Source organism: Podarcis gaigeae (genome assembly GCF_964106915.1).
Source record: "Podarcis gaigeae genome assembly, chromosome: 3".
NCBI classification, from domain to species: Eukaryota; Metazoa; Chordata; class Lepidosauria; order Squamata; family Lacertidae; genus Podarcis; species Podarcis gaigeae.
In genome coordinates, this window is record NC_139680.1 from 50,021,701 (window position 1) to 50,046,075 (window position 24,375).

Genomic DNA, 24,375 nt, shown 5'->3' on the forward strand with positions numbered 1-24,375 from the left:
CTTCTGGGGTTTCGTGCCAAATTGACATGCTCCTACCCCTTTCCTGCTTCACTTTTGTAGTACTGTACTGTATAGCTTTCATGCTCTTCTGAGAATTGATTCTCTCCTTAAGGTTGTGAATGTGGTTGAGTATTAGGTGGGATGCACAAGGGAATTTATGTTTTTTTTTATACTGCTGTTAACAAAGCAGATGCTCTGGTATTCAAACCTGAGTTTTGTTGGTGTGGGTGCGAATTCCTAGATTCTGAATTTCCTAGACATGGTCTCAGGTTGGCATGTAGTTGACCCATGTAAAAGATTCCTCCCTGATACTCTTGCCTTTCAGCTACAGTTAATTAAAATAGGGCGACGTTTCGAAATCCAAGGGTTGGTGGGCAGTAACAATATTGGCTTAGGGTTATTACTGAAGTGGGGTTGAGTTGTGCCCCTCACAAACACTTTGAAAGAATGCATGGAGCACCACCATCACCTAGCAGCGATGAAGTTGTGCTTCTCCACACACTGGCTGAATGTGCAGGTGCTGGGGTGGGGTAAGGTGTCTGCAAATGTGACGACGGAGAGCAGCAGAGGGCAGGGCAGACCCATGGGGCTTCATTGAAGGCAAGAAGTGCACTGGCATTTGAGGTCACAGGCAGCCTGCTGTTCTTCAGGAGAAACAGAAAACCCCCACAAGCAAGATGGTCTACATTGAAGAACATGTTGAAGACAAGATTGTCATAGGATTTTCAAAGTACAATATTACAGCTGTATTAAACTCTATATACACCCAGCTTTAAGAAGACAAGATACAGAACACCTTTGTTTTACAACAAACGATTCAGCTCTTTAAAAGCAACAATTTCAGATAACTGTACAAACATCCTGCTCGTGTGGAGAAACTTAGCGCGTTTTCAGTTGAAATGAATTGCCCCAATGTGCCTCCTTTGACACCGTGCGCTGCAATTTGACCTTAGTAATTTTCCAGTCATTTGTATTGTGATAATTTCATATACACATATATTCTGGTTCAATTGACCAGACATAGGAGACCTTAACCTGGCAAACATGGGTTCACAATAATAACTTCAGCTCTGGGTATAATGGCATATGGCCCTAACCCAATGAGGAGGTGATCAGAACATGATCAATAGTTTCTGCATGGCAATTTCTCCCTTCCACTTATAGGATGAGTGGAATGCATCCAGCAGTCGTGCTGACAGAGGATAGATCTACATGCAGCAGTCTGTGGTTGCTGCCCCTCTCCCCCCAAATGTTCTGCCTGTAGCACACTCCAAACACTCTTGTTTCCTTCTCCTGTAGAGTATGTTTAGCACCAAGGAGGAAGTTAGGTAGATCCAAGGGGACCTTTAGATTGCAGCATAAAGGTGTAAAGCTTTTCATAGTTATAGTCAGGGTAAGACCGTGCATGAATTTGAATGTGAAGCTCATTCTACTACTGTACACCAATACTTTGTATAATCTCCAAGACATCTGGTATCACATTAATCTACACAGAAAGAGTGGAACGGTACAATGTAAAGGTTCAGGACTACATTCTCCAGATTATGACAAAAAAACACTTTCTTGTGAAAGTTACTTAGATACAAAATTTGAAACAAGAAAAGAAAACAAAGATAATATACATCTACTCCCAATAAATCTTTTAAAGATCTGCCGCCTGTCTTCCTCCAACCATGGCTTTGTTAGATGTAGGATATCAAATTTTTGTTATTGTTGTATGGATTGGCAGAGGTTGTGCATTTCATTTTAATTGGATAAGATTCCAATTGAGAAATTTGTCCAGATTTTCTGCCAGTGCAGCTTCAGTTGCAAGAAAAACCTAGCAAAACCTTATGCATCACCTAGATTTAATGTCATTGTGAATCTACAATGCAGCATTTAATGTTGTTGTTGTTTTAAAAAAATCCTTCCTAGAGCATTCTGCTTCCCATGTTCCCCACCCCCAAATGCATTACAAAAGATCTTCCAAACTGGACTGAATCAAGAAGAAAGGGGGAATAAAGAAAGTAATAGGTGTGGTCATGATTCTTGTTTACGTCTCTGTTCTTTACTCTCAAATCCTGGCAATGGGGCTCCTTATTTGTTGTGGCATCAAACCTGAAATGTTTGATTAGAGTCAGAGCTGCAATTCTGTAATTGACTGAAAGCGAGATATAGCTCAAGGGGAAGTTGCTATTGGAGAAAGCAACGATGCCACCATCACAGCTCAAGACTGGAGTTCATTAGCACCAGTCCCTCTAGTGGGGAGAAAAGGTACTTGAGCTTGCAAAAATCCCACTCTGGGGTTGTGGCGCTCATCTCGCTTTATCGGCCGAGGGAGCTGGCGTACAGCTTCTGGGTCACGTGGCCAGCATGACTAAGCCGCTTCTGGTGAACCAGAGCAGCACACGTTTACCTTCCCGCCGGAGCAGTACCTATTTATCTACTTGCACTTTGAGGTGCTTTCGAACTGCTAGGTTGGCAGGAGCAGGGACCGAGCAACCGGAGCTCACCCCGTCGCGGGGATTCAAACCGCCGACCTTCTAATCGTCAAGTCCTAGGTTCTGTGGTTTAACCCACAGCGCCACCCGCGTCCCTCCGGGGGAAGTTTAAGCTTAGCAAATAGCAACAAGGGCCACCCAGATGACATGTGGCTAAAGGAAGGATGCTATTAACAATGGGCTACACTCAGATCTCCCCAAATGCAGTTGCCAAGGGCAGCTGCCATCGGTGGTGGCTCTGATGCAGCTCCCCACTCCTCAGAGTTCTCCACATATTGCAGAGAACATAGGGAAGGACTCTTCTGTCGCACTGAGCTTTAGAAGAGGCATACATTGATGTGTATCCCAAAGCTTTGCACAACTTGTGACTTCCTGCTCCCTCTCCCAAGTCTTTTGCATATCCCAGAGGGCTTTGTAGGAATGGAAAGATTGGTGACAACCGCAAAGAATGGCTAGCTACTAAGCCAAGCCAAATCCTGTGAGCCCCTTTGTTCCAGTGATGTCACATTGAGGCACTGAGTCAAGCAACATGGAGCTTACAACCAACCAGTTGACTTGAGTTGTTTTGGCAGTGACCTTTCTTCTGCATCCAGCTTGAATGGTCTTTTTGTGTCTGATTTTCCATATGTGATACAAAAACAGGACAACAACAATAATATTAACAATAATAACCATATGAATAATACAAAATAATTATCATTATATTCTTTTTTGGAAAATTATTAACACAAACCAGCAAAACAGATTCCGCTCCCCACCACCCTCTGCATTGGATTTAAAAAATGTGAAGATGTACACTTGTAGAAAGTTCTCAGTACAAAAAGAGGGGGAGATAGCTGGCAAAACGGATAGCTTTCTGTAAGGCAACACATTACCTTTCTCCTACTTTCTCAAGTTACATTGGGATTGTTTGGTGTTTTTAGGAAATGTCAGAACTTGGCTTGCTTCAGTTTATCGATGTGGTAACAGAGTTTCAGTGCCGGTCCCAGCTTCAGGCCCAAATATTTCATGATCATGTCGCTTTTCAGTAGCAACAAAGCATTGCCATCAATCTCCTAGTTTAAAAAGAAATGAGGAAGGAATCAAAAACGTGATGTGATTTTGACCTGTGTTGAATGGGGGGAAAGCTACTATCCCAATGAGCTCAAAAGGAATGGCCAGCAGCAGCTTGGATGGTGTTGAGTTGCTTGAAAATTAGGTAATTTAAGATTTCTTTGAAAATTTGGAGAAATCAGGGGAACTGCGGCCCTCAAAATCCTGAACGTTCCACCTGGCATCTATCTAACTGAAGTACAAGGAATCTGTATTCTCCTAACTTTATCTGTTCTTTAAATACTATAAGTCTAAAGTTAATTTCCACAGCAATGAGACGAGAAAGTGACACAACTGTCCTTGCCTAGTAGTATATCAGAACTCTTATTCATGACTTGGTCAGTATTTGGTGACATTTTGAGTGGTTCTAATAAAAGCACAGCCCAACTATGGATTTTGGAGCCCCTCCCCACCTTGTAGACCAACCTGGCTGCCTTTGGTTTGTGTGAATTAATATCACTTAGGGCCACTTCAATGACTGCATGCACATCACTCTTGATGCAGGTTGACTACAGCCATCTTCCTCAACCCGGTACCCTTCAGATGACTTGGACTACAACTCCCACCATCCCAGTCAGCACACACACACACACACACACACACACACACAGAGAGAGAGAGAGAGAGAGAGAACCTGGAAATATGTCACCATATGCGTTTGTTCTGCAAAAAACCACCAGTTGGCTCTTTACCAATGAGCCATCAAATGCTTATGTAATTATTGGGAATGATGTTAATGCAGCTTTTTGTACTTCTGTTATTCTATATGCTGCATAGTATCAATTATACTGATGAATAAATTATACTGATGAATAAATTATACTGATGAATAAATATTATATAAATATTATATAAATGAATAAATATTATATAAATATGATGAATAAATATTATATAAATATTTAGATGAATAAATATTATATAAATATTATATAAATAATAAAGACAACAACAAATAATACACGGGTGCACATATCAGGATTCAAAACATCCATGTGCCCGCATTAAGTAAGAAATCCATGTATTTCTTGATGACAGGCTATTTTGAACTCGGGAATTAACACCCAACTATAGAAAGAAGTATGAGGGGTTGAGTACATTGAGTACATATTATAATAATTTCCTGATTGCTGCTCACATTTATTCAAAATGCTTCTACACAGCTTTCCTCAGCTGAGCTCAAGGAGGCTAGCAACAATGAATTAGAACGATTTTAACAATTATAAAACAAAGGCAAAACATTAATAGCAGCAGTAAAACACGAGAATAGCTGTAAAGTGATAAGAACAACCTATTAAAAAAGGCCAGGAACCATTAACAATTTTAACCTAACAGACAGGTCTAGTAAAGCTTTCTAATGAAGCCCACATAAGTTACTAGCCTTTGTTTTGTTTTGTTTTACTAAATACAAGGTTAGTAGCCTGCATTTCCATGCTGACGGCAGAAGAAAGGAAGCCCCCTCCTCCACAGCCAGCATAAAAATCCAGGATAATAGCAGCCTAGTTAAACACAATGAAAGAAAGGCTCTTTTGCCCAAGTGGACTGGCAGAGCGGGGTTTGTGTCTGTGTGTGACAGGACCAAGAGATCCATCCCTTCTTTGGGATCCTGCTCAGTCACCTGCATGGAATTCCTGGCTGATTTTTGCTCCCAGGCATACTTGTGAAGTAGAATGATGACACAATTTTGTGATGAGGCAACTATTCATAGTGTTTCTAATCACCCGATGGAAGGCCAATAAAGAAGGGGCAAAGCAAGCCACTCGCGAGAAGGAGCTCCAGAGCTTGGGCACAGACACGGAAAAGACCCACTCCCATTTCCCAGCTTAAATGTACTTCTAGAGATCCTGGGACTCAGGCAGGGCGGAGGGGAGGGTTCTTGTATTTTACAGAGAACCACATATTTTAATGGAATGTGTGACCCAAAATACATTTATGTACAATTCTCTCATGAATAGGGTTGCCACGTCAGGAGCATCCTGGACCCTGCAATTTCACAGCCTGAATCTGAGGCTAAAGACCATCCCCTGGTTGGGCCCTGGAAATGGAGGTTAATTGGAAGAGGGGAGCAGAAGAAGACAGACCTCACCCCACCCCACCAATAGTGCCTTTGCTCCTACTGGGCTGAAGTTTACAATCTACAGCCACAACATTCTTTAAATATTATTATTATTATTATTATTATTATTATTATTATTATTATTATTATCGCTCATCCATCTGGAGATTCAAGCCCTCCATCTGCCCCCTTGAGGGGTCAGGCAAACCTGGAGACTTCAGGTCAGTCCTGGAGGTCTGGTAACCCTACTCTTGAAGGGAGAACACATGTGTTTTGCATTTAGGTATACATCCAAACCTATAAAAGCTAAAGGAAGTTGTAGTCCTAAATCTGGCTGTGTAGAATGCTCCCAATCCAGAATTTTGGGGTTAGGAAGCACCTTGTGAAACAGAAACAGCATGACATTTAACGACCTGCTGTGACTCCTCTATCATAGGCCTGGTTCAATTATAGATCTGATCAGTGGTAATAATTTCTGCTGTGGTTTATAGCTGCTAAGGCTTATGACCTAGACTAGCTTCTCGCAGTCTGCTGGAAGGCTGCAAAAGTATACAGCATCTGGAAGTATTTCATGCTGCTTTATTAAGATCTAATCCTGTGAACACTGACTGTCAAGCTTAATATTTCAGGCTTAGTGCTGAACACTATGATAAGCTCACTGACCAATGCAAACGGATGCTAAATCTGGAGGCTAGGCTTCAGCGTGATGCCTTAGCATACAACATTGCGCTTGGTAATGAAAAATCCTTTCTTTTTGTTGCTACTGTTTTCAAAGAAGCAAAAAAGATGGACTTTGCCTGGCAGTAAAATCACTATTCAAGAAATACTGTAAAGAGAGGTAAGCTAATTGGAAGAAAGCTGAAATAATCAATACCAAGACATATCAGGTCTATGAAACAATATGCGCTTTCAGTGATAATATCCATCATTGGAAGAGTCAGGATATAACTCTGAAAGAGCAAGTTTAATTAGCCTCAACTCAAAAGCTTTACTCTCCCTTCAATATTCATTTTTCCAGTTACAGATCAGAGCAGCCCGTTGCATTACTTTGCTCACTCATCTTGGATTGGCATTCCTGCCGGCTAATTCTCCTTATTCTTAATCTGTATCCCACATTGCTTCCCTTCACATTCATTCACGCTCCTTTCTAGGTCCAATCTCTCCTGAAATTCTTCTGCACCCTCCTCAGAAATGCCAAGAGGGGAGCTGGCTAGCCAAGAAATCACAACTACAATTTGGGCAAGTGCCAGTCGCCTTCTTTTACATCTGGCCATCCTGAAGGAATGAGCCACTATCTACTCATAAGCTTTTCTACTGACATGAACTAGGATTCCTTGCAGACAGTATACATGTTGTTGGTCTCTCTCAAGGCAAGCTGTTTCTGTCTTAGTATGAAAAGCACCGGGAAGTTAAACTATCAAAGGTCATCACCACCTCATTCTGCAATCCTGCGCTTGTCATCAGCTGCAAAAGCAAGGATTTCAGGTGCTGGTTGGGAATGTCAGCAGCATTCAAGGCTTCCGACTAAATTATGCACCTGCTCCTTAGAATCATTTAACTCACAGGAAGACATGGCTAAGGTTAAAGGAGTAATCACTTGTCTCTCACCTCTGGGGTCTTCATGCTAATCCAGTTTAGAAATGAAGGTTAAACAATTTCAGGGAAATGGGTTATTCAAAGGCATAATTGAGCAGGATTGGGTGATGGCCTTAATCAAGCATCAGACCTCTTGTATATATCTCTGTGAAGCTAACTGAATATAAGCAGCAGGTTAGTGGGTGCTTTGATATGGAAAATTTAGAGCCCATATTATGTTTAAACCACATCACCATTATCAAGGACTGCAGCATTGCACAGAATGCTAAGTTGTCGGCTACTGAGCTGAGAACCTAAGAAGCTTCCTGGGTCAGATCACAGATCCAAATGTCCAACACTGTATTTCCCAAAGTAGCCAATGAGATATTCCTAACGAAGCCCACAAACGGAGCACAGATACTCTTGTTGCAACTGGAATTCAGTGGCCATGGAACCCTGAGGTTCTCTTTAGTTACCATGGCTTAATCGCCATTGTTAAATCGATCATCAAGGATGCATCCAACCCCCTTTCAAAGGCTTCTAAGCCAGCAGCCATCTCCATGTCTGCTGAAAGCTTTTCTATTCCACTAGGACTAGGGCAGGTAATTAAGAATACATCCTTTCACAATGGTTTGTTGATGCCTGTATTTAACTTTTTGTGGTTTTTATGGCATGGTTTTATTGTTGTAAACCCCTTTGCTATGTTTTTAATGGCACAGTGGTATACAAATATTTTAATCAGTACATAAATACTGTAGTAAGAAGTGTCTGTACACCTATCTTCCTGGGAAGGTCACTGTCAGGAAGTGACCTAGGTGGCCTCAGTCCCAGGTTTCTTGACATTTTGTGTCCTTAAAAAACCTTTTTAAAACATTGCTTACAAGGCAGCTGGACACACTGCAATGCACAGTGCAAGTGAGACCCTGCCTACCCTGAGGCATCTCTGCTCATAAATTGGCATATGGAAATTTTAAGGATGTGTGCCATGGACCTGTGCTCCAAGCCATTTAAGTACCAGGCAACATGTCTCACGTATCATGTAACATTTTCCCTAGCATTAGTGAGTGCAACAAACCATGATCCCTCGCTTAGGGCTAAACCATGATTCCTGGTTGGGATGCTTTTCATTCCAAGCAAACCTCAAGCCAAGATTTGTTCTTGGCTGACCAATTATAGGATTTTTAGGGGGAGGGAAACTAACCACGATCATTGGTTTGGATAGATCATTAAGCTAGGGATTGTGGTTTGTTGCTCTCAGTTAGGGCCAGATTTAGGTTTGATGAGGCCCTAAGCTGCTGAAGGTAATGGGGCCCTTTATATGTCCAGCTGTCCTTTGTCAACAACAAATTGTTGCTGTTTTTTGTGTTGAATATATGCTCTATCTGGCTTGCTCAATCTCGACCCTCCAGATGTTTTGGCCTACAACTCCCATGATCCCTAGCTAGCAGGACCAGTGGTCAGGGATGATGGGAATTGTAGTCTCAAAACATCTGGAGGGCCAAGGTTGAAGAAGCCTGTGCTATATGGTAATTTATGGACCTAATAGGTATCTAAAGCCATTTGCACATAACAAAATTTGTCTTTTATCAAAGTAATTGTTGAACTGAAATACAATTAAGAAGAAGCATACACGGTATGTAGGTTTTATTTTGTTTTTTTATCTTATATTTTGGAAATGTACACCCAGATTTTTTTTCTTTAATTTTTTGGGGGGCCCCCAAGAGAGTGGGGCCCTAAGCTATAGCTTGTTTAGCTTATACATAAATCCAGCACTGCTCTCAGTCATGCTGGAGAAGGTGGGAAGCAAAAGAGGAGCGAACCATTAATTGTGAGGTGCAAACTGTTTCTTTTGTTTATTACTAGCCTGTGCAAGATGTGTCTCAGGAAGCCAAATGCAGGCCATTGGCCACGTATGGTAGCATGTCAAGCACTTCACATTCCCGTTTTCACAGTCCCAGGTAAATAGCACACAGTGTTCTGGTGGTCTTCATTGGCTTTGTGCAAATCGTGTTTATTCACTTGAACATTAGCCCTGGATAATGTAATTCCATCACAGACAAGTTCCTACATACGTGTTTTCTGAAGAGCTCCACGTGGGGTCCCAAAGCGTGAGGGTCGGCATCCTTTACAAACCAAACCACATCATCAACGGTCCAGGTCAAAGGATTCTTGCTTATGGGCCGAGCTGCATCTTGCCTTTCTGGTGAAGGACTTGAGGCTATTTGAGGTGAAAAGAAGCAAACGAAAGAACCCGGTTACAAATAAACACTGATTAACTTGTTTCTTCAGCAGTAGCATGGCAGTCATTACTTGCAAAACCAGCGTATTTGTAATACAAATGACCTAGGCTGCATTTGCATGGCTAGTAAGTTTCATAAATGTACTTCGTGCCGTTCATGTCTGCTAATCCTTGAACCGTTCACATGAAGGGAGCAGTGAATGCCAGGAAGCAGTATATGACTTTTCAAAGTGCATCCACAGAGAGGATTTCTTATGGTGCAAGAAGCAGACCCAGGAAGAGTCAGGGATATCCATACACGACATCTTTGAATGGGCTTCTCCTGGTAGGGTGTGGGAAAGAGCCATCATTACAAAGTGCATCTCTTTGGCCTCCAAGCAAAGAGCAGTAACCTTTAAATTAGGTCAAACTACTGTTTTTTTCATGCTATTGACCATTCCTATTTAGGTTAACTTGGAATTAAGTCCTCCTATTAAGTCCAATGGGACTTACTCCCAACGTGCATAAGACAGCCACCTAGTATCTGAGCCTTGTATGGAAGCAAGCTAAGGCAGCCTTCCCAGCCTGATACAGTGGTACCTCTGGTTAAGAACTTAATTCGTTCTGGAGGTCTGTTCTTAACCTGAAACCGTTCTTAACCTGAGGTACCACTTTAGCTTATTGGGCCTCCTGCTGCCGCCGCGCCACCAGCTCACGATTTCTGTTCTCATCCTGAGGTAAGGTTTTTAACCTGAGGTACTACTTCTGGGTTGGCAGAGTCTGTAACCCGAAGTATCTGTAACCCGAGGTGTTTGTAACCTGAGGTACCACTGTACTATCTAGATATTTTGGACTACAACTTCCATCAGGTCAGTCAAACTGACGAGAGTTATAGTAAAAAACATCAGCCACACAGAGAGAGAAGGGCATCTGGTTGGGAAAGGCTGGCCTAAGAAGTGAGAAAGCAGGGAGAAGTTTGGACATTTTGGATTTGATTGCTCGGCAGAAGGCATGATGGTTAACCCTGGGTTATAAAAATGCAAAGGACTCACTTTCCTGCTGGGAGAGAGAAAATATGCCAGCTGCCACAGTCTGAAGGGAACAACCGCTGCTGTCATAACCACAGGCAGCAGAGATAGTGGCTCAAGTAAGCACCATCTTCCCATCTGGAATTAAAAACGTGAAGCTGCTAATGGAACAAAAGAAAAGGTAGGCAGGGACAAAGCAGGGCTTTGGCAAATGTCTCCTCTGAAAGCCTTAGACTGAGGGCTGCTTCACAGAAGACCTACTTTACAGGAGGGTACAGAACCACCACCAAGGCCTAAACATGAAAGGACATGGGATGGACTGATTAGGTAGGCCTGGAAACTGGAGCACCTGGCAATGTCTAGGTTCATGTCATCAGGGGAAAGGAGGCACTTTCCCTGTTCTCCACGCACAATGTGTGGACACTTTCCCCTATATTCCCACATCTGCACACTTGCCCTACTTTTAAGAACACAGGAAGCTGCCTCATAGCGACCATTGGTCCATCTAGCAGAAGACTGCTTTCATTGACTGGCAGTGGCTCTTTCTTGGGTTTCAGGTGTGTGTGTGTGTGTGTGTGTGTGTGTGTGTGTGTAGGGGGGGGTGTTCTCCCAGCTCTCCCTGGAAATGTCCAGGATTGAACCTGGGAACTTCTATAGGCAAAGCAGATGCTCTACCACTGACCGAACAGCCCACCTGTAAATTTGCATTTGCTCCGTGTAGCAAAAACGCATGTTGCATGTGGGGCAGCCCTAACACTTTCCACAGGATCAGAATATCTTCCTGCTCAGTATCCTCCTAATCACCAGCTTTTATGAAGCAGTGTCCCCAAAGAACACCTATTTGGAGAGCTACTAAAATTGCACAAAGATGAACGTTGCGCATGTGACTTCTTAATGGCATCAAGGCCGAGATGATTTAAGGTCACATCAGCTCCTTTCAACATTAAATCAAGGCAATAAAGCACACTGGGATGAAAGTGCATTTATGTTTTTTATTCTTTAGTCTCTGCAGAATTATAAATCTCAGTCGCTATCTCTGTGCTGTTTCCTTCCCAAACTTAATCCCCTTTATTTGCTCCTCTCTCTCCTTGGCAGTGCTGCATTATGGCTGAACAAACAGAGCCTGTTTGGCTTTTAGCTATATCGCTGGTGTGTGTATTAAAGTGAGTATGCACACATGGAGAAGCAAAGGCAAATGAGCTTAGAAGAGGCGGCGCAATGTGAAATAAAGTTAGCCTTGATTTGACACTGGTTGCTCTATCACTCCTTGCTATAGTGCCATTAAGAAGCTGCTGAAAACAGCACAAGCCGTTTGCACAGGAGGAGCTTCCCAGTTTGGTGTCTTAGCATGCAATTGAAAATGCAGGAAGTAGTAACAGGAATGGAGCTGGGGAAAGATGCCACCACTGCATGGCCTTCTGCTGCGCCAACATCTTATAGTAGCTCTGCACTTTCTTTGGTCTGCTAGGTGGACTATAAAGAGTACAAGAGATCAGAATATGTGGTATGTGGCTTATCAGATGCAGTGAAGCACCCAATATCAGTGCTCCCTCATATGTAGATGTCTGACAGACATCTTTAGGATAAGATTGGGACAGCAAGATTGAGGATGTCAGTGGCACGGAACACTTAAATTGCAGAGTGGTTTAAGACAGAGGTGGGCAGACTTCAGGCTTGGGAGATTCCCTTTGTGTTTTACTAGAACCACAGGATCCACTGAGTTGAATCAGTGCAAAAGGCATCCACCTAGAATTAAAAGAACACGGTGCCTCTGAACTGCTGCTAAACACAGGGATCTGTTCTGAGTATCACAACTGAGCCAAGTTCATAGTCCTCCCACACACAAATCCATTACCCCCAGCTTTTGTTACTTTGGCAGTCTAATTGAGGTGTGAGTAATTTGATTGCCACTGTTGTTAAACTATGGGGAATCAGAGATTCTTGCTCATCTACTACAAACTACCCAGAGATCAACCAATAGATCCAGATCAAACTTCTGCCCATCGCTGGTTTTGGAAAAGAGGAGCCAAGAGGTTCAAAGAGACTGGCGAGCCTGAATTCAGGAGGATCATGGAAGCATCTGAATAGGCTTGGTCTTCAGCCTGTTCACTGAGCATTCTTGGGTTTCTTGCACATAAGTTAGACTCTATTGTCTTTATTGAGCAATCACTGTGATTTGTGTAGGGGGCTGTTATAACAGTACTTTGATAGTGATCCTCAGGTATCAGAGCCAACGCAATGAAGTCCCTACGATGTTCCATACTGGATGGTGCTTCATGCAAAAATGGGACTTTAAGCAGGGCCTTCCCAGCCAATCCTGAGGAGACGCACTCTGTCAGATACATTAGACCCACACATAACATAAGGGACTTAATAAATTAAAGCCAGCACTTTGAATTGGGCTCAGAAGCTAATTGGTAGTCAACAAAGCTGTTGCAAAATTGCTTGACTCTTCAGGTCTTGCATGCTTTGTTGGAGGAGCCCTACCTGTATATAAATCCTGCATTAATGCATCTGAAATTTATTCACACCAGGGATTAAATACATTAATAACGATCTCATCTCTCTCATGTCAAAGGTATCCTAGGGCATTGTGTCATCAGAATTAATCAAGATGATAAAGAATCCTCAGATTACAAAGAGAGAGGAGTCTTCGGTACCAATAATTATCCTTAAAGATCATAATTTAGGAAAAATCCAATTTCCTGGCTTTGGCAGGTGGCAAGAAAATATGTAAATGAACTGCGCTTAAAAACTTGTGACGCAGCTCAGAGGGATAATCAACCTATTTTATTTTATTTGTACTTATTTTTAGAAAGATTTATATCCCACCTTCCAGTGCTTATGCTGCACTCAGGGCAGCAGCCAACAATTAAAACAAACAATAAATGCAACAGCATTCCAAAAATACAATATAATAAAAACAGTGACAGATGCAGCAGATAAAACAGAATCATTTGATTATATATACATATATTTTCCCAATAAAAGAAAACAGTTCACTGGAACTGTCTGGTGGTGTCTGGAACTGCCTTTAGATTTAGGTAAAACACAGTGTAACAGGACTGGTCACCTAAACAGACAGAGGGCTTGACCACCCTCATGTTTATCTCAAGTGGTTTTACATTTGTCTCACCACTTTTCCCAAAAAACCCATTGTTTATTGCTGAATCAGAACAAATGTCAATCTGCATTAAAACTAACATTGATATTTGTTCTGATTCATTGGTAAACAGCTGGTTTTCTTGAGGAAAGTTGCAAGACAAGTGGGAAGTATGGCTCCGTCCTGAATCTCAGTCACTCAGGCCACCCAGTGGCTCCAAAGATGAGCTCAGGCTTGAATTTAGATTTCTCTGGGTCACACTAACCACACTGAACTCAAACAGGAAAAAGGAAATAAATGAAGACTCAATAAAATAGAAGTTTAATGAGAATTATTACTGAAGCAAAGAAAATAACCAAATGTGGTGTGAGACAACAAAAGGCCACAACAAGCTACAGCCAAGCAACAGGCTGAGGGAGAAAGTGCCTCAAACAGTACCTCAAACAGATCAGAAATATTAAGAGTTCTATTAGGCACATTAATAAATTAGATAGGGAAAGATATTCATTACTTTAAAATGGTCAAGATACCAGGTTACTTGGACAAATCTTTCTTTAAAATGTAAAAATATATATGTCACATTTGACAAATTAGAAATGAATAAAGTTTTTGTTGTTGTTGTTGTTTTAAAAAAGATTGCTACTGGTCAGACCATGAACAGAATTATTGTATCCAAGTGCAGAAAGGGAATTACTGCAGGCTCATTTAATAAAACCAAGGAACTGTTTTTGAAAAATTCTAAATAAATAGAAAGATTTTCAAAACCTAGAAAAAACGGTATGTAATTTCATTTTTTAAAAAGAAACACATATTGTACCTGGAGTAATCTTGGGTTCTGTTAGAGTCTGGCACAGATCTAGCTCTTACGTTTTGCCATGGTTTTAAAAAACACAATATTCATTAATTAAGATTCAGTTTCTTTTCCTGGCTTGCAAAAATAAATGTTCATGTAATTATTCATAAACAGGTTAGTAAACTACGTATTTTAATCCCAAGGTTTGAGCCTTTTGGAATACATATTTCAAATAAACATTTTCTTCTTCTTCTTAACATAAACAGTGAGAAATAAAAAGAAACTGCTTTTTATTGTAACTTATATGCTTGTATCAGACCCACACAACTTGTGGTGAATCAGTCACAATACAGCCCATCAGTATTGTGGACAATGCCTCCATTTCAGGGTCAGACTATACAAGGCTGCTGAGCTGCACTTGGTTGTGAGTGGCCTGGCTCATAAAATGATATCATCATGACAAGAGTTGGTCTTTAAAGAAGAATAGAAACTTCATAGTATTAAACTTCACAGGTAGCAAAGGAACTCAACACATCATCAAATAAAAATTGAATGTAAGATGTTACCACTTCTGTTTCCTTCCATGTAGGTTCCATTTCTGGTTGGGCTTGATGTCTGATGCCTCAGAGCTGCAGCTGATGGTCCTCCAGAGGCCATCTGGCCAGAGCGATGACTGCAAGAGGAAGATGACCCTCCACCGTGACGCCCATCGCCAGAACTCTGCCTCATAGAGTACACGGATCCCATACAATTAAAGGCAGAATCAGAGGGGTCTACGCTGTAATGCTTTGTGTTCACTGGATCAACCAGGTAGTCTTCAGGTATGACTGTTTCTGTTCGAAAAGAAAGGATCAGGGGTTAATGAAATAACATCATTGATTTTCTACCGAAGTGAAATTACTTTAAAAAATTTTTTTTTCTATTTTCACTCAGTCTTAAATAGCAGACAGGCAGCTAAAACCCATTAGCAAACTAAAGTGTGAACAGAATGTAGAAGAAACTGCAGTATGTGGGATTTAATTTATCAATGAGGATTTATAATAGGAAATGGATTTGAATTAATTTATGGGATTGTGACTTTCTAGTTCTGAAATTAATAATATATGTAAGTCAACTTCACTCAAGGCTTTGGTTGACTACAGTGCTTGGTTTGCTTCAGAATGATTTTATGCAGTTACAGAAAGTATATGATTTTAAAGATGTTTATATATAGGCCAAATGGATTCAGGGTGTTGGGGTGAGGCTTGAGCACAAGGTTTATTTGCTTAATGAAGGGGAAGCTAACCTGGAGTCCTCCAGATGTTTCCAAATTACTATTCCCATCATCCATAGCGAAAAGGCTGATGGGAGTTGTAGTTCATCAAAACCTGGAGTGCCAGATATTTAATAATACAGTACACTCCAGGCCAAATAGTACAATTTGAGAAGACAGGGAGTTAACCAGCCATCAAGTCCACTATTTACTTGTACTTACAACATGAAGGTGTAAATAAAAAGAATAATAATAGTACATGTGGCTAATTGATTAAAAAAAACCCTGATTGCTTTCCTCTCAAAATGTTATATAATGCATGTGGTTTGTTTGTTTTTTTAAATTGAGACCATGATTTTAAGAACAAGTCTGGTGTTTCTCTGTGTGTTCTCTATTGGCTAGTTTCCATTCAAGTTTGTGTCCATGTGCTCCTTCCCTCACATCATTTCCCTTCTGTTGCATAACATGAGAGTGATTCTGGGTTTTGTTAAGCCCTTGTTTCCTATTACATCTGAACTAGAAAACTGTGGTTTAATCAGTGCTTACTCTCCACAATCTGATCCTAGTTTCATATTCTGGTTTGTAAAAAAGAGTTTCTATGCTTGTACATAATGGGGAATTGCGGTTTAATAAATCCTGATAGAAGCTGGGCTGAAAGTGGACACATAAGAAGAGGAGGAGAACAAGAATGGAACACAACAACACAAGGTTTGTTCTCAGCCTAACTTATAATTGTTTATTAAATTCAGATAGTTAGTGTCTGAACTGGTCCTTAAACCCACATTGGCATAGGTCAATGTTGCAATCCACAGGATTCATAACAAGAAGCTGTTAGCAGCTCAATCAAATGCTAACACAGTATTTGTGACAGTATTACAAGATTTAATTAGTTTTGTTAACAACACACAGTAGTACACAAATATTAGAGATGGAAAAGTAAGCCTTAGAGGCTGAAGGAGATTTAATATGAAAAATATTTTGTGAAAATTGTGAGGAAGCCAATATTTCGCCTAAAATGATGAGTCCAATAAGTGGAAAGGGATACTACAGTCTCATGTATAGATCATCATTGTGGATGTCAAAAGAATATAAGAGGGAGTGATGAGCAAATTGGGAGACATTAATTCCATTTAACAGAATTCTCTGCCATCTAGAATAAGGGCCCTTGTTCTTGTCCTGCCTTCTCCTCACTTTCTATCATCATTCTTTTACCAGTTCCCTAGCTGGCATTTTTAAATAACAACCACTAGCCATTTCATAACCTGGGAGTTGGGAAGGACATAAGTATAAATATCTTTACACTCTATAATATCTACACGTACTCCAATTTTTGGTGCATAGATTATGCACATTGAGTATACACACAATTTGTTTTGTGCCTGCAGCACCCATGTGGGCATCAGGAGTGGGGCAAGTATGCAAGGCAGGAGATACCAGGTGAGGAAAACCTGCCAAGACTCAGTTTTCACCACACACATTTGATCAGCTATGTGCAGAGGCAATACAGATGTTAGACTCTCACCTCACAAACTGGATGTCCAGATCTTTAATGTAGGATTTCTCCACCACCAGGGCAAATGTTCCACAACTTATATTTTCATTTTTAAATACAGTATTTTGCACTATTTTTTGCAGGATTTCTTGATTTATGCTGTCTCAGCTATATTTCTCATGAATATTCCTCAGGTCCACATTTGCTTCTCTTTCTCTTCCCATTGCTCATAATATTTCATCCTGAAATCACCCCATGACCCCATCCCTCTACCTTTTAAAGTGCTATAATATTTTTCTTATAATGGGATGGCCAGATGTGCCCCATCTATTATCAGCCCTATGGTCACACAGCCCTGCCCTTCGTTTGTGCTATGCTATTGGCTCATCTACCGGTAATCGTCAGCTTCATCTAACCGCCTTCCTTGGCATTGTTGGAAGAGATTAGAACAGCCTTAAAGCTGTATTCCAAAGACAGCCTCAATAAATAATATCTACTTTTATTTATTTCTTTTTTTACATAATAATGCTGAGACTGATTTAACATCTGTGTCAGTTCTGAAGTCACCTTCAAATTCTTATTAGGGGATGCAATGTGTTGAAACAGATGGCCTTCCGACTCCCTGAAACCAACAAACTTCAACCCCAAACTCCTTGTTATTATCAGACTGGTGCATTAAAAAAATGGATTGGAGCAATAGTTTTACAGGAAGATCTTTATTTTGACCTTTCACCAGATGCGTGGAGATAGATCCTGAGCCATTTTGTACATTCCACAGAAGCAGCAAGAGAGGAAGCTTGATTGACTTCTTCCTCCCAAGTACCCACCCCAAACTTATGGATTTCCTGGAAGAGGACAAGATGAACGCCTCTCTCACAGGGTATGATGAACATCTCTGACACAATGTGCAATGTGTCAAGTGCAATGAGGATTACTTCAAGGTGTGACCCCTGTGAACATTATTCATTTGTTTGCTTGAAACATTTGTTTTCTGTTGTTCACCATGAATGATTCATTGTGTATGTGTGTGTGTTTCCTATGTTATTATTATTAATCATAATCACAGAATTTATATATTGCCTTCCATTTGAAGAAGAAATACCAAGGCGGTTCACATACAAATAAAAGCCAACAGCAAAATAATGCAAACAAAACCAATTATAAAAAAATAGCTACTTTTAATTAAAATGCACAGTAAAACAACTACATTAAAACGTCCACAATTAAAACATAAAAAAACAAGTCGATTAAAACAGTATAACAGTTAAACAAAACTCAAAGCAGGAGATTCAAATCAAAAGATCAGGGGAATGCTTGTCTAAACAGACACACTGCAGAACAGAAATTTGGAAGCATCAGGTGAACTGGAGACCATAGCAGTTGTGGGGGCCTCACCTGAGTGACAGTTCCCTTGGCTACTGTTTCAGGATGTTCCAGGGAATTGTGATAAAATTTGGGAAGGGATCATGGACTGGGGCTTTGAATTTCTTTAAGGGCCCTCCTACCTCCCCACCCCACATAATTTGAGCACTGATCCACACTTGCCTGTTGCTGCTTTGTAATGCTGCCACTCCTGCTCAGCATTAAAAGGAGGATCCCCACTTCCCCTTTCATGCTCAGATCTAGCCACCATCCTCATGCCCTGCCCCAATTTATGATAGCCTACACAGCAGTCTGTACCAGCCGGGTGATACTGACATTTCTTCTGCAAGCCATCCCTATCAGCAGTGTGAACTGCCCTAGATGTGCACACGTTAAAGCCCACCAGTGTGCCTGAGCTATGGGGATCAGTTACTTGCAATACTAAAAATAAGCATTATGCCATAAGGATTATGGTTTGTGCTGCAAGCAAACCAACACATGGTCGGATATTAACAAGAAAAATACCCAGCCTGGTTGAAAATTTGCCAGGCAGCATCCCAGTGTTGTTCCACAGGGACACTAGACAGCTGTCATGAATAGAACGTAGTACAGTAAATAAATGTCAGTTTCTACTTTGTGCAAAGTAGATGTTTACAAATGGCATATTATGCTAATCTAATGTCCTCTTCACTGAATCACTGTCAAGCAGTGTCTGAATTGGGGGTGTAAAGGTGGCAGTGCCATAACCCCACTTTTGACTGCAGCTCAGCTGTCAAAAGGGATGAAAAATCCATGTATACAATCATCACATTCCATCTCATTTCAAACACCGAAGATAACATAATGACCTCTTCTCCACAAACCTTTTTAGATCAGGCAAATAGTTTTCTATTAAATTTTGTTGTGGTTGAGTGCATTGCACAGATCTCCCATTCCCCCTTTAAATCTGACCTTAATATTTTATTTATTGTTTAAGGGATAATGTTCGTGGCAGAAGAATATATGAGGCAATAAATGGCTTGTGCAGGTAATTAAATGCTGAACCAAAGCCGAGACTACTGATAACCATAAAAGCCATTTATTTTGACTATGTTCCAAAGCCATGTATTGCAGTTATTATACAGGGGAAGGCAAAATCAAGTCTGCCACAGGACTAAATAAGAGTAAGAATAACACAACACATTTATTGCTTTTGAGATATTGAACTCATGTTGCCTCCCTCCTCCCCTTCAGAAGATCACTTTGAAATCAGGCAGGAGACTCACATGTCTATTTTTTCTAAACATTATAAGGTTTTTAATAAAGTCCTTGATAGTCTAAAAATAAAAACTTTAAATAGCATAAGCAAAATAACAAATGACATTACAAAGCTTAGCTCTCAAAACACTCCACCCTCCCAGCTTGTATCAGTTGGGCATAACTGTGACAGTGTGACTTGAAAGAACAGTCCTCCAAATTCATACAGCAAGAGACAAAAAGCATGTTTTCGTCTTTGCAAAAGAAGGCTAGACTTACTGTCCAAGATTCAGGATACATCAAAGTGTCATGTGTGTACAGTTAAGTGGTATAATATCCACTTCTAATGCAAATATAATACCTGTCAGACTAATAAATATGTGTGTCTCTCCAAGATCTCACAAAGGTAGAGGGAAACTAAACACTACAAGAGAAAAATTGGCCTCCGCATGTTGTGTTTTCCTCATAACACTAATGTGGATTAGGAGGCAAGAATTTGCTGGAGATAGTAGGTGGATAGGAGATTTGAACCCTCCACACACTTGCTGTTTCTCTCCTGCAGATCTCTCTTTCTGTTTAAAACTGTTTCCCCTCAGCTGGGCTCTGAGACCAGAAGAGGTGTGGTTGGGAGGGAAAGCAGTATTTGCTGTGAAGAAAGAATAAGCAGGAATTTGTGAGGAAGAGTTAACGTGTGATAAGGGTTAAGAACCTGCTGTCCCTGATTCTCCCTTGAAAATGGTAGTCCAACACACAGACATGGATTTCTTCAAATACATATTCAAAAGTCATAAAAAACCAACTGACCTGATTCCATCCGTCCATTTTCATATTCTTCAGGGTTTTCGGCAGTGTTGTATTGTGGGAAAGGTTGATTGCTGAAAAGATTGTCACACAATAAGCTACGGCAAAGCTTTTTGAGGAACCGCAAAACATAACCAATGCTGTTCACTACTGGCAGGCTCAAGAGGTGCTGTTTTCCATCAAAAGAAGCAGAAACTGGGGGAGAAATGAGGAGGAATTAGAGGGTTCTCCAATATAAGCAGTAGTTTCTTTCATAAAGCAGATGGTTCTCTTAACAGAACACACATTCTCTTTTTTACAAGCCACACATCTTTTGAGCAAATGCTGATACTGTGACCTCTTTAGGCCATTCACTAAATAAATACAAGAAGGATGAAAGTACTACAGAGTATCATTGATTTTTGTTGCTTTAAATATTTCACAGAAAGGGAAGAGTCTGAATCTCTCTTCCAGAGTCACAATGTGGATTACCTTCAAATCCATATACAAACTTCTCTGTTACTTCATCTCTTTGTGCTGAGCTAAAAATCAAATCACCAGACTCTGATGAAAGCTGTACTCTGAATCCTAGATCGCAGGACCAATTCACTACTTTGGTGAAATTTCTACCCACCCTAACCCCAATCTATGGTGACATATACTTTACAGATGACAAAAGAGCATGTCACTGCTAATTGTCTTTTTAAATAATTTGTAGCGGCACCATTAACTGGAACCTTTGCAAAGAGGTAGCATACATATTTAGGCTGAGGTTTCAATTTTGTTTCAGGTTTATTCAGTTTATGCATTGCTTCCCACTAAAGAAGTTCCTAAGTGATTTGCCACCAAAGTAAAAAACAAACAAACAAAACAATTAAAATCACATAAATATTATTAAAACAGACTTAGCAATACCATGTTGTGTTATTTTAAGAAATAAACAGATAACTATATGGATCTGTAAAGTGGAAAATGTTGCAACGGACTGGAGAAAATAGCATGAAAAATGGTTGTGCCAACTGATCCATGGTATACATTCAACAGATTGGCCTAAGTCTGAATGGGGACCAACATTTTTTTTTTAAAAGTACCGTAGATAAAGCTTGCGCCAGAAGCCAGTGAAGGCTGGTCCACATGGGCAAATGGAGCTCTCTCCTCAGCCAGCCCCTCACCCCACATGCCTTTTTACTTACAAGCAGTCCAGGGGTGTGACATTGCCTGCCAGCTTCATCCTCCTAGGTTTTATTGTTGCCTTTGTAGCACTCAGCAGGGAAGATTATGGGGACCAAGCTATCGTTAGTTGACTCTACCTGTCATTGGCTCTGGTGCCACCTGCTGTTGGCCTCCTTGCCTTCTGCCCCAGCATTCCCACTGCCAGAAGAAATGTGTCCAGTGGGGAACGTGCACAATACTAGCTTGCCGGCAGCAGGGGGAGGGGGAGGAGAGGTTGGTGCAGTTTGGGTGCACTAGCAGAGCCAATCTGGCACTCCTGCCCATGCATCCCCATCATCTCAACCTCCCCACCACATTGACTCTCCTGGTATGCATTGCAGCTTCCCACAGAGGTGGTTTTAGGGGAGCACATTCTATGCTGTAAAATGGAGTGTGAGAGGCGGGGGCACCCAGAGTCGGCCACAGCTTCCCCCCACTGTGCAAGCTGTTTTTGGCATGTGCCACATAGTGATGTAGATCTATAGAAGTCCATCACGTCCATTTAGACCTGCTGGGAAGTTGTGCTGAGTTGTCTCTTCGGCTAGGATTTGCACTGGTAGCTTTTGAGCTTTGCTTTTTACTTCTAGCAGAGAACCAGCCAATGATCTCAACAAATATACTTATCTTTCAGCTTTAGTGCTTCAGTTTGAGTTTATTCAGAGGACCGAAGTCAAATGAATTACAGCCTGAGCCCATAAGGCTATCATCTCATTAATGTTAATAGGAATTTAATCATATCCATACAAGAAGAAATAATGGACTTTATTGGACACAACTGATTGGCATGCTTTCAGGAACAAGCTGAAATAATTTCTCAAACATGTGTAGCTTTTTGTTTCTTTCAACAAGGATGCAAACTGGGATCAGAGTGCCTCGGGGGGAAATGAAAGTGGAGACGGAATATAATTAAATGCTGCACAGCAGGATAAAGCTCAGGGTTGCACAGCATGGAGGAGGGTCCCAAGGATGCGGCAGCAATGGTGTGGTGATCACTGCCAAACATGTTTTATCTACATCCACTTTCAGGGAACTAAATAGTTCTTAACGTGTATTTGTTCTTCACCTTTTCCTTAGTAAATTCAGCTAAAAATATTAATGCCTAATTTCCAAGTAACTATTACATAGTTTAAAAACAAAAACAAAGCAAAAATCTTGTAAATGTTTGAGTCAACTAACATAGAGGCTTAAACATTTCTCTCTCTATCCTCCTCACAGAAACTATCAGCATTCTCCAGGAGGTCCAAGACAAGAGTCTTGTGGCACATTGAGGACTGGCAAGTTTATTACAGCACAAACTCTGATTGACTAGAGTCTATCCTCAGTTGGCAGATACATATGAGTATAGAGCAGGGCTGGGGCACCTGTGGCCCTCCAGTTATTATCAAACTCTAACGCCCATCCTCCCTGACCAATGGCCATACTGGCGGGGGTAGATGGAAGCAGGAGTCCAGCAAGATCTGGAGGACTGCAGTTTCCCCATCCCCGGTGACATCCTCATCAGATGGACGTTAAATACAAAAACGTACAGTGTGCGACAATTACCTTGCAAGAACAATGATTCAGAGCAGCAGTAATTGATGCTCATTTAGTTACTCTACTTAGTCATTCAAGCAATCACTTCACCTACTTGTCAAAGCAAGACACACATGGCTTGGAAAGGAGCCAGGAAGGAGCCTGAGCACATCCGTAACTTCTTGTGGAGGTCCTGCCTCACAATATGAGGAAGTGACTGTGCCCTAAGGATACTTCCATCTGGCAGTTGACTGCCGACTTGGTACTGCTCATGCACTCAAGCTTTGTGCAGCATCCACGCAACCTCATCCTCATAACAATTCCACCCTGTATTATTTTCTCATTTAATTTCGAATTACCATTTATGCAGAAAATCCAATACATAACTAAATAACCCATAGTAACAGTAAAAGTATATTATATTGGGTGGGTGGAATATGAGCTGGCATTTTGAAGAGGGCTTCTTATGGTCACTATGAAAATGTTGCATGCATGAACAGCGCCGAGACAACAATAAACTGTCACGTGCAAGTAACCTTACCGGTGGATCAAAGTAACACCATTAGTTTGTAATTTACCACTCAGCATTCCATTTGCTTCTCTTTTTGCTTTTAAAGCAACAGCTCCATTGAACATTAAAATATTGGCATGAAATTTGATACATCTGGGAAACAATTATGCATTTCAAGTTTAAATCTAGTGCCACCCCTTCAACCATCACCAAATGCAAAGTGCAATGCCAAGCAGAATAATTCGTCAAATTAACCAAAACCAATGAAGTCTGGATGTTGATGCAGATTAAGGGGAGGATTTCAGCTCCCCCATCTCCTGAGCCAGCTGCCAGCTACATGCTGTGATCCAGCAGCAAGGCCCAAGGAAACGCCTCCCGCCTCGCTGCACGCTCCTTGGGTATAGGAACCTGACATGTGCACCAAGGCCCCATTGGCCAGTGTTCACCCCAATGCACCTGACAGGCCCAAACACCACTCTGTCTCTGATATTAGTTGGATTTCCCCCCAAAATCCACTCATCAACCTGGAACAAATGCCAATTAGCCATATTCAGACAACAACCAAAAGTGTGAAGCAGAAGAAAAAGATGTGACACAGGCCAATTAGTTTCTCCCCAAAAAATCCTTCTCAGTCCCCTCAATGAGAAGAGGGAAGAGCGCAGGGTGGAACTGG

General features: G+C 41.2%; 1 protein-coding gene across 2 annotated transcripts in view; it reads right to left on the reverse strand.

Moving 5' to 3' along the window:
- Nucleotides 1–797: 797 nt before the first annotated feature.
- SCML4 (Scm polycomb group protein like 4) overlaps nucleotides 798–24,375 on the reverse strand; it is a 75,023-nt gene continuing 51,445 nt past the window's right edge. The window contains exons 5-8 of one of the 2 annotated variants that reach the window (XM_083731417.1): nucleotides 20,492–20,683; nucleotides 14,912–15,178; nucleotides 9,276–9,421; nucleotides 798–3,535 (exon numbers count right to left, since the gene is read on the reverse strand). In XM_083731417.1, the coding sequence (XP_083587543.1) occupies nucleotides 3,410–3,535; nucleotides 9,276–9,421; nucleotides 14,912–15,178; nucleotides 20,492–20,683 (731 nt within the window). In that variant the 3' untranslated portion in view covers nucleotides 798–3,409. The remainder of the gene's footprint in view (nucleotides 3,536–9,275; nucleotides 9,422–14,911; nucleotides 15,179–20,491; nucleotides 20,684–24,375) is intronic. The other variant, XM_083731416.1, reaches the window with a different exon arrangement.